The 10,850-nt window shown below is 35.5% G+C and overlaps 1 protein-coding gene across 2 annotated transcripts in view; it reads right to left on the reverse strand.

Annotated features, from left to right (window-relative positions):
• foxo1b (forkhead box O1 b) overlaps positions 1-10,850 on the reverse strand; it is a 63,390-nt gene that overhangs the window by 39,523 nt on the left and 13,017 nt on the right. Inside the window, exon 2 of one of the 2 annotated variants that reach the window (XM_067434264.1) lies at positions 4,640-5,184. In XM_067434264.1, the coding sequence (XP_067290365.1) occupies positions 4,640-4,783 (144 nt within the window). In that variant the 5' untranslated portion in view covers positions 4,784-5,184. Of the gene's footprint in view, positions 1-4,639; positions 5,385-10,850 lie in introns of those variants that run through there. The other variant, XM_067434263.1, reaches the window with a different exon arrangement.

A 10,850-nucleotide genomic window follows, 5' to 3' on the forward strand; every position in this document is an offset into this window, starting at 1 on the left:
AATTGTATGATATAAAGTCAGAATTGAGAGATATAAAGTCTGAATTGTGAGATATAAAGTCAGAATTGTGAGATATAAAGTCTGAATTGTATGATATAAAGTCTGAATTGTGAGATATAAAGTTTGAATTGTATGATATAAAGTCAGAATTGAGAGATATAAAGTCTGAATTGTATGATATAAAGTCAGAATTGAGAGATATAAAGTCTGAATTGAGTGATATGAAGTCTGAATTGTATGATATAAAGTCAGAATTGAGAGATATAAAGTCTGAATTGTATGATATAAAGTCAGAATTGAGAGATATAAAGTCTGAATTGAGTGATATGAAGTCTGAATTGTATGATATAAAGTCTGAATTGTATGATATAAAGTCAGAATTGTATGATATAAAGTCTGAATTGAGTGATATAAAGTCAGAATTGTGAGATATAAAGTCAGAATTGTATGATATAAAGTCTGAATTGTATGATATAAAGTCAGAATTGTATGATATAAAGTCAGAATTGTATGATATAAAGTCTGAATTGAGTGATATAAAGTCAGAATTGTGAGATATAAAGTCAGAATTGTATGATATAAAGTCTGAATTGTATGATATAAAGTCTGAATTGTGTGATATAAAGTCTGAATTGTGTGATATAAAGCCAAAATTGCGAGATATAAAGTCTGAATTGTCAGAATTGTGAGATATTAAGTCAGAATTGTATGATATAAAGTCTGAATTGTATGATATAAAGTCAGAATTGAGAGATATAAAGTCTGAATTGTGAGATATAAAGTCAGAATTGTGAGATATAAAGTCTGAATTGTGTGATATAAAGTCAGAATTGAGAGATATAAAGTCAGAATTGAGAGATATAAAGTCTGAATTGTATGATATAAAGTCAGAATTGAGAGATATAAAGTCTGAATTGTGAGATATAAAGTCAGAATTGAGAGATATAAAGTCTGAATTGTATGATATAAAGTCAGAATTGTGAGATATAAAGTCAGAATTGTATGATATAAAGTCAGAATTGAGAGATATAAAGTCTGAATTGTATGATATAAAGTCAGAATTGTGAGATATAAAGTCTGAATTGTGAGATATAAAGTTTGAATTGTATGATATAAAGTCAGAATTGTGAGATATAAAGTCTGAATTGTGAGATATAAAGTCTGAATTGTATGATATAAAGTCAGAATTGAGAGATATAAAGTCTGAATTGTATGATATAAAGTCAGAATTGAGTGATATAAAGTCAGAATTGTGAGATATAAAGTCTGAATTGTGAGATATAAAGTCAGAATTGTATGATATAAAGTCAGAATTGAGTGATATAAAGTAAGAATTGTGAGATATAAAGTCAGAATTGTGAGATATAAAGTCTGAATTGTATGATATAAAGTCTGAATTGTGTGATATAAAGTCAGAATTGTGAGATATAAAGTCTGAATTGTATGATATAAAGTCAGAATTGAGAGATATAAAGTCTGAATTGTGAGATATAAAGTCAGAATTGTGAGATATAAAGTCTGAATTGTATGATATAAAGTCAGAATTGTGAGATATAAAGTCTGAATTGTGAGATATAAAGTCTGAATTGTGAGATATAAAGTCTGAATCGTGAGATATAAAGTCTGAATTGTATGATATAAAGTCAGAATTGTATGATATAAAGTCAGAATTGTGAGATATAAAGTCAGAATTGTATGATATAAAGTCAGAATTGTGAGATATAAAGTCAGAATTGTGAGATATAAAGTCAGAATTGTGAGATATAAAGTCAGAATTGTGATATAAAGCCAGACTTATGAGAAATAAAGTCTGAATTGTTTGAATGTCAGGAGTTTGATTGACAGGCGATCTAACCAAACATAATCCGCCATTTTTGTCCGACGAAGCAGTCAAGTGAGTTTGTCGTTTAACGTCGGTGGACTTGAACTTGAACTTGTGTACTGACGTCTTTCCGTGGTTAAAACAACATTCCTTCTGAAGTTCATTCATGTTTATTTGGTACTATAAATTAACTAGAGGAAGAGATGATCGGTTCCCGAGCAGTGTTAACTGAGGTGCTACAACGACCTGTCACCACACATTAAAGAGCCACAGAATGGTATTTATTGTTTACATTTCTTTAAAAAAATTCTCTCTCAGAGCATTTATTTGCTCTGAGAGAGAATCCACAACTACGCATTTGAGGGCTAATTGTTAGTCATATACGCTAAACATTTTGGGGAAAAAATGTTACCTAAACATGTGTCATGTGGTCACACCTACATTAGCTGGTCAAGTCAAAAAGATTTAACTGCATTAAATTCCCCAGTTTAGGCTCATAGACATTTGCACTGTAAACCCTAACACTCAAAATACTTCATTGGTTTCAGTAAGATAAACTTAAATAATAATAAAAATACTTCAATTATGAGTATTTAGAAGTTTAGTTTCCTTTTAAGTTCACAGCACTGACATATTTCAGGTCAAACTGAACTGTTTGATTGTTTTGAGTTGTATGAACTATTTTTTTTATTTTTTATTTAGACTAACTTAAGTTTAAATGAAATTAGGATGGATTTTTTATTTCCCAGCATGCTTTTCCCATGGCACTCAAAAGGGAGAGTAAATGCTGTTATGTGTTTTTTTGTGCAGGATTAATGGTAAGCGAGATTTAGTAGTGATTAATGTTTTGTTATGCTAATGTTAGAAGAGTTTATGTTAATGTAGAGTTAACATCATGGTGATAAGCGGTGTCACTGTGACATGTTTTGTTGCTGTACTCATTCAGAAAGTGCAATACCATGCCATTGTTTACATGTTAGCAAAGGAGCAAGTTTGCATTTTCTGAATTGGTTTGTTATAGCTGGCAAAATAGATAATCTGATTATTTTAAATTATAGTGTCAAATATCTCAAGTTAAAAACAATACAAATCTATGAGTGAGTTACTTAAACTTTGAGTTTATTAACTTCAACTTCAAAAAATCTCATTCAACTTTTTTGAGAAAAAAAACACAATTGATTCAAGATTGACATTTTTGAGTAATTATTTTACGTTAATTACTATCGAAATGTGTGAGTACCACAAACTCAAAACCTGATAGTTCTGCTTACTTTAAATTGGGTTTACAGTGTGTGGGTGGGCCAGCACATGGTTATTTTGGGAAGGACCTCCTGTAAGGCTGGGTCTGAACTTGAATACATTAGGTGTACCAACAAAAAATATTTCAATTGAGGTAGTAATAACAATTGCATAAGTAGGTTGTAATAAACCCTAATAAGCTGGCAAAACTCAACCCGCTTGCCTCAATTTAAGTGAAGAAATGTAAAGTTTAAGTAAGCAGACCACACAGGCTTTTATTTTGTAATCATACATTTGAATTGCTCTGAACTTGAAATATTTGAGTAGGCTAATTCCTATATTTAACCTAAAAATATCAAGTAAAAATCACATTTGTAGCAGTGGAAACTTTAACTAGCTTTAACTAGCTAATTCAATAAATGCCACCTTGCTAATTGGTTAATACTTCGGTAGCATTAGTGACTGAACAAGGACAGCAAAATAATACATTATCTGTTCTCAGACTAAGCTCATGCTCCAATCATCACCAAAAACCCAACATAACAGAAACTTCCATAACAAAACATTAAACACTAATCTTGCACACACACACACACACACACACACACACACACACACACACACACACACACACACACACACACACACACACAAATAATATAACATCATTTTGACATTTACTGTCCCCTTTGAGTGTCGTGGCAAAGCATGCTGGGAAATAGAAATTCAGTTTTGGTTCAATTTAAGTTAGTCAAAATTAAAAGAAACAAGTTCATAAAACTCAAAACAACACTCTAAAAAATGCTGGGTTAAAAACAACCCAAGTTAGGTTGAAAATGGACAAAGCCAGAGACTGGGTTGTTTTAACCTGGACGTTGGGTTACATGTTTGCACAATGTGCTTGGCAGTTTTATTTAACACAACTATTTTTTGTAAAATTACTATATGGCTGGTTTAAAATTAACCAAAATTAGGTTGGAAATTTAAAATCAGACATAATATTCAAAAGGGGAGCATTTATTAATAAACAGTTTAATAAATGGTTATTGTTTAATAATTATTCATTAAACTTAAAAAAAAAAAAAAGTTCATTTAATAAACATATTAATTCCCAACATATTTTGGGTTCATTTTAAGCAAGCTAGATAGTCATTTTAAGACAATAGTTGAGTTAAATGAAACTACCCAGCAGGTTGGGCAAACATTTAACCCAACCGCTGGGTTAAAACAACCCAATCGCTGGGTTTGTCCAGTTTCAACCCAACTTGGGTTGTTTTTAACCCAGAGTGAATGAAACAGTTCAGATTGCTTAAAATGTCTCAGTTTTGAGAACTCAAAAGAAAGTCTAAATGACTCATTTGAGTTGGCTCTACTCAAACCAATGAACTATTACATTTATACTTGAAATGATAATTTAATCACTTCAACTACTTTGAAACACCTTTTTTTCTTCCAAAGTGCTTTAAAAAACGAAATACTTTCACATCAAAGAGATGCTTTCAGTGTACAAAAAAATTAAATATGCGTGCGTTTAAATCTTAAACACATGAGCTATTGATCAGACTTTCGTGCCATTACCTTCCAGCCGGCTGAGCTGTTGCTGTCACCCTTATCTTTGAAGTAAGGCACGCTCTTCACCATCCACTCGTAGATCTGAGACAGGGTAAGCCGCTTCTCAGGGGAGCTCTCGATCGCCTTGGTGATGAGATCGGCGTATGACATATTCCCCCACGCGTTCCTCCGAGACGAGCTGCTCTTCCTCTGGGCCGCAGCCGGGCTGGAGCCGCCAGGGGCGGGGAGCGGCGGCACCTGTTGCGGGTGCGTCAGCTGGGGATTCGGCTGCTGGGGATGCTGTTGCTGGGGATGAACGCAGTTGTCCTGGCAGTGGAAGTCGTTCAGAAGCACTGGTTTCTCCTCCGGGTAGTCCTCGGTCTCCTCTAGTAAACTTAAGCTGTTGATAAAGTCCACGATACCTTGCTCCGGTTTGACGGACGGCGCCGGGGAGGACGTGTTCGAGCTCCCCGGCTCGCTAAATTCCGGTCGGTGCAGCGGCCAGGTGCATGAACGCGGCCGGGAGAGAGGCTCGAAATCCGGGTCGATGTCAACCAGCTGTTGCTGCGCTTCTGCCATCACAAAATCAAAGCCAAGTCAGCTGACTGTCCTCAAACTGATGATAAGTGCAGTGAAGATTCTGTCTAGTTTTACAACACTAACAATCGCACATGATCAGATCTGACTGACAATGAAGCACTATGTCTGATAGCACTCAGAGATGTGTTGCTCGTACCATGCCTAGCGTGGATTTAAATGTAATGACTCTTATGAAGCGCTTTCAGGCGCGTTTTAGAGTAGAGCGCGTTGGCCACGCCCACAGCGGGAGTGAGAGCCGCGTCATCCAATCAAAAGCGCGCATTCAAAAGGTAAACAGAGATTACGTTTGCATAACCCACGCTACTCCAGTTTATCCTTATGGCAGGCTGTTTTTACAAAGTAGTGTCTATTTTGTGTTGTAATAATTCAATAGTCTATTTTCAATTTCACTAGCCTAACATATGCTCATTAGAAGTAGGCTACTTATCCATTCAAGATAGATCCACTAGTAGTATTCATCCCTGTTGTTAAAGGCACAATGTGTAAGATTTTATATAATGTTATTTATTCTGTTGACTTGTGTACTTACATTACATCCCATACGCTTACAAGAATGTTTAAATCCAGAGAAATAAGCAATTTTAACCAGGACATGGACCGTGTGTCGCCTATCAATGACACCATACCTGCATTTCTACATTAAAAAAAAACACAACCTTGGTGAAATTTTACGGAAATTTCCGTTAACCCGTAAAACACAAACTAATGTAACGTGTAATTCAAAACTTCATATTTATACAGTACATTGTGCACTATTGTTACAGACTTTTTTACAAAGTTAATTGCCGTTCTTATAACTTAGCCTGTGCGCTGCCACACACACACACACACAGACGGCACAAGACCCCAAGCCAAGTAAATGTATTTTGCCAGATGAACAATTAAAGTGATTGTGCACTATTCAAAAACAACAATATGGAAAACGTATCTGTTTAGTGCTCAGCTTTTTTCTGTGACACAGAGCCAAGCCGTATCGCATCTATGACAACGCCCTGAACTAATGCCTGAAAACCGAACACTCATACTACCCGCCGGAAAAAGTCTTAAAACTACATTTTGTGACACAATAACAGTAGTATTATTACATTAGGTTGGTTTTCTCATCCACTACTGATGTTTGTTGGTCTGTGTTAGATGCATTCTGTGATACCGGTCTGTCTAAAGACCACACGAGTCTCCTCTCCATGCAGATCAAGGACACATCCAGGGATTTGAACTGTACTTGGCTAGATGTGAACTTTCAATTGGAACAGTACTTGGGTAGCCACTGATGACGATTGACAAGTCCACGAGAACACAAGTACAGACAAAAACACATATTGAGAAATGACCTACACTAAAAAAATGTGTTTGATTATTTAATTGTGTACATCAGTCCCATATGAATCAATTGTGTTAAACAAACATAATTTGTTCATGTAACATCAACATCATGGATTGAATACATTTTAGAGACTCAATTAAGTACAACCCCAAATCAGAAAAAGTTGGGACAGTATGGAATGTGCAAATAAAAAAAAAGAAGTGATTTCTAAAATTACTTTGACTTGTATTTCATTGCAGACAATATGAACACAAAATATTTCATGTTTTGTCTGGTCAACTTCATGTCATTTGTAAATATGCATCCTTTCCTGTCATTCAGACCTGCAACACATTTCACAAAACGTTGGGACAGTAAAGCATTTACCACTTTGTAATGTTGCCATTCCTTTTCACAACACTTAAAAGACGTTTAGGGACTGAAGACACCAAGTGATGAAGTGTTTCAGGTGTAATTTTGTCCCATTCTTCCTGCAAACAAGTCTTAAGGTGGGCAACAGTACGGGGTCTTCGTTGTCGCATTTTGCGCTTCAAAATGTGCCACACATTCTCTATTGGAGACCGGTCGGGACTGCAGGCAGGCCAGTCAAGTACCCGTACCCTCTTCCTCCGCAGCCAGGACTTTGTAATGTGTGCAGAATGTGGTTTTGCATTGTCTTGTTGAAATATGCAAAAAGATATCTTCTTGAAGGCAGCATATTATGCTCCAAAATCTCTATGTACTTTTCAGCATTAATGGTGCCTTCACAAAAGTGCACGTTACCTTTGCCAAGGGCACTAACACAACCCCATACCATGACAGACCCTGGCTTTTGGACTTGTTGCTGGTAACAGTCTGGATGATCCTTTTCTTCTTTGGTCCGGAGCACACAGCGTCCATTCCTCCCAAAAAATACCTGAAATACTGATTCATCTGACCACAGTACACATTTCCACTGTGTGATGGTCCATCCCAGATGCCTCCGAGCCCAGAGAAGTCGACGACGCTTCTGGACACTGTTAACATAAGGCTTCCTTTTGGCACAGGACAGTTTTAACTGGCATTTGTGGATGTAACTATCTATTGTGGTACTTGACAAAGGTTTGCCAAAGTAGTCCTGAGCCCATGTGGTGATATCGCTTATAGATGAATGATGATTCTTGATGCAGTGCCGCCTGAGGGATCGGAGATCACGGTTGTTCAGCTTAGGCTTGCGGCCTTGTCCTTTACGCACTGAAATTCCTCCAGATTCCTTGAATCTTGTAATTATGTTATGCACTGTTGAATTGTGAAATATCCAAATCTCTTTTTATCTTTCTTTGAGGAACATTGTTTTTAAACATTTCAATAATTTTCTCACGTATTTGTTGGCAAACTGGCGATCCTCGGCCCATCTTTGCTCCTAAAGGATTAGATCTTTCTTGGATGCTGCTTTTGCACCAAATCATAATTTCAATCACCTGTTGACATCACCTGTTTCAAATCACATCATTATTTAACCCTTTTACCTCATTACTAGCCCTAAATTGCTCCTGTCCCAACTTTTTTGAAATGTGTTGCAGGTCTGAATGACAGGAAAGGGTGCATATTTACAAATGACATGAAGTTGACCAGACAAAACATGAAATATTTTGTGTTCATATTGTCTGCAATGAAATACAAGTCAAAGTAAATTTAGAAATCACTACTTTCTTTTATTATTTGCGTTTTCCAAACCGTCCCAACTTTTTCTGATTTGGGGTTGTAATTTCAAAGTGAATTTATTATGACTTCCTATCATGATTTAGACATTTTATGCATTAAAAGCTCCTTCAGCAAAGTCATTATGACATTACTTGTAATAGTCCACATCCTAAACAAATGCTCATCTCTTCTCCACAATGGTAACCATGATTTAAATCGTTCTAATAATTTCAACATAATTGAGTGTTAAACTCAATTAAACACAATAAAGTCTCCCCCTTTCTATTTTTGCTCAAAAATACATAAAAAAACACTTTTACATATAAAATAACAACACTTACTTGCTCTTGATTTTGCCAAATGCAAATCATGCTGGGAACTAACAAGCCACGCCCAGTTTCAGTTAATGCAACACAAATCATTCATGTAAAACAACACAAACGGATTAAGTTTGACTTCAGTTTGACTTATATTTAAGTGGATTGAACACAAACAAATTAAGTTTGCACAAAATGTATAGCAATTGTGTTGCTTTAGCTAATTTTAATTAAGTCCTGAAAAGTGAAGCCAACGCATCTTGATCGCCCCCTGGTGACTGGATGCAGTATAGCTCATAAACCCCACCCTCTCCATTAAAATTTAATGGGACATAGACAAACTAAACAAACATATTACACTTCAAATATTTTTTTCCCCAAAGATGGTTACATTCATTTTAGGCTGTTTTTGTCACGCTGATGTGAGTCAAGTGTTTGTTCTTTAAATAAGTTTGTTAAATAGTTAAATAAGTTAAATAGTTAGTTATTTGATGCTATAATAGGAGTCGTCACTGAGGCACAAACGGACATTTTTTGGGAACTTCGCAAAGAGATTGGAGCTTTAACTTTAATCTTTACATTTCCATAACTGTTTATTTTACATAAAGTTATTGATTAGGCGGGAGCGTGGATGGAACTTCACGCTCACTACTGAGCAGACTCGAGAGTCAAGATGTCTTATTTGAACACTGGTGACTTCACTTACGTCAACTGAGGAAAGTAAAGGTGCGTCGTCCATCTTTTTTTATAGTCTTTGGTTTTATTAGACAGGTGAGCAACTGTTTGGATCATTGATGGACAGAAACTAATGATTGTTTTCCAGCTCAACACATTTAGTCTTATTGTTTAAATCTGCTGTTCTTGATTTACCGCACAGAGTACCGTGTTTTACTATGCCTAATATGATCTCACTCAAGGCAGTGTGAACAAGTATCTCATAGTAGCGCCGAGCGAACGCACAGAGTAACATAACATCACTACACGCTCAGATGTGTGTAATATGATAAACCAGTGCTGCGTTACCCAACACACACGAGCGGAAGAAGCGGAAGCAGCGAGTTCGTGACTGAAGAAGAATAAAAGCAACGCCGAATCAAAACATCATCAAAGTACACCTTTGTTTTGAATAAGCAACCTCTAGTGGTGAAAATTACATACTGTGCCTTTAATAGAAACATTTCTCACTAGTTCACTAGTTAAGAAGTGAATAGTTAATATCAGAGCAACAGATAACCTATGATTCAGTGGTAAAAATATGCAATTCATTACCAGTAACAGTGGGATAGTTACTTATCATTATCATTCTAGTAGCAAATCACGCAAACAAGTCCTAGTGACGAAATGAATAGACACTTGAACACTGAATAGTTGTTAGTGAAACAAAAATAGATACTAGTCTGTGTTGAATTATTTACTTGTAATTAAAATATGTACCCTACTAGTAACAAAAATAGATATTAGTTGTAAAGAAAATAAATGTTAAAAAGGCTTTCCCTATAGTTTAGTTAAACAGGATTCACAGAGGATTACGACTGCCATGAAAGAATTTGTCCACACAGTTTAGCTTTCCATTCACCTTTTTAGTTGTCTAAAATCAAATAATCACCAGTTTGATATATTTTGTTAATAGGCTTTAAAAGCGGTCCTTTCATCAAGATTTAGACGGCCAAGTGCAGTGAGATTTATTAACCATTTGGCACTTATCCTTCTGTCAAATAGTCTACAGTATATACTGTATCTTATTGGAATTCCTAAATTAATACTAAGACGCTTTATGTTTTCAACCAACGAACCATGCATGTGTGGCAAAGTTAAATGTGAGTGTGAGTGTGTGTGTGTGTGTGTGTGTGTGTGTGTGTGTGTGTGTGTGGTGTTCTTGCAGATTTTGTGCTGTCAAAGTTACTCACTAGGGGGAGACATTAACTACGTCAGTGACATCAAGTTTTAGAGCAGGTGCATTACAATGAAGACAAAGTTATCAGCATTTTCAAACACACTGTTTCACTCTTAAGTGAAAATAATAGTTTATTTAATTTCATGTTTTCCTAATAGTTTAATCCCCTGTGTGAGCTAATAGCGTCCAATATTATAAGTTATTAACCCTAAAATGGCTTAACCCTAAAATTCTCTCGTAACTTAAACTAAACATTCTTTGTAAAATACTCTTAAACAATAAGTATAATGCCTATTTATGAAACTATTATAGCATACTGTATCATATTTAATACACACATTTCTATAAATGATGCATTAATGTTCATATTCATGTGAGTATATCAGGCTTTTATGGGTCATATATGCAGTTCATTGCAAATCAATGATAATTGAGAGATGG

This window comes from Pseudorasbora parva, chromosome 23, assembly GCF_024679245.1.
Source record: "Pseudorasbora parva isolate DD20220531a chromosome 23, ASM2467924v1, whole genome shotgun sequence".
Lineage (NCBI taxonomy): Eukaryota > Metazoa > Chordata > Actinopteri > Cypriniformes > Gobionidae > Pseudorasbora > Pseudorasbora parva.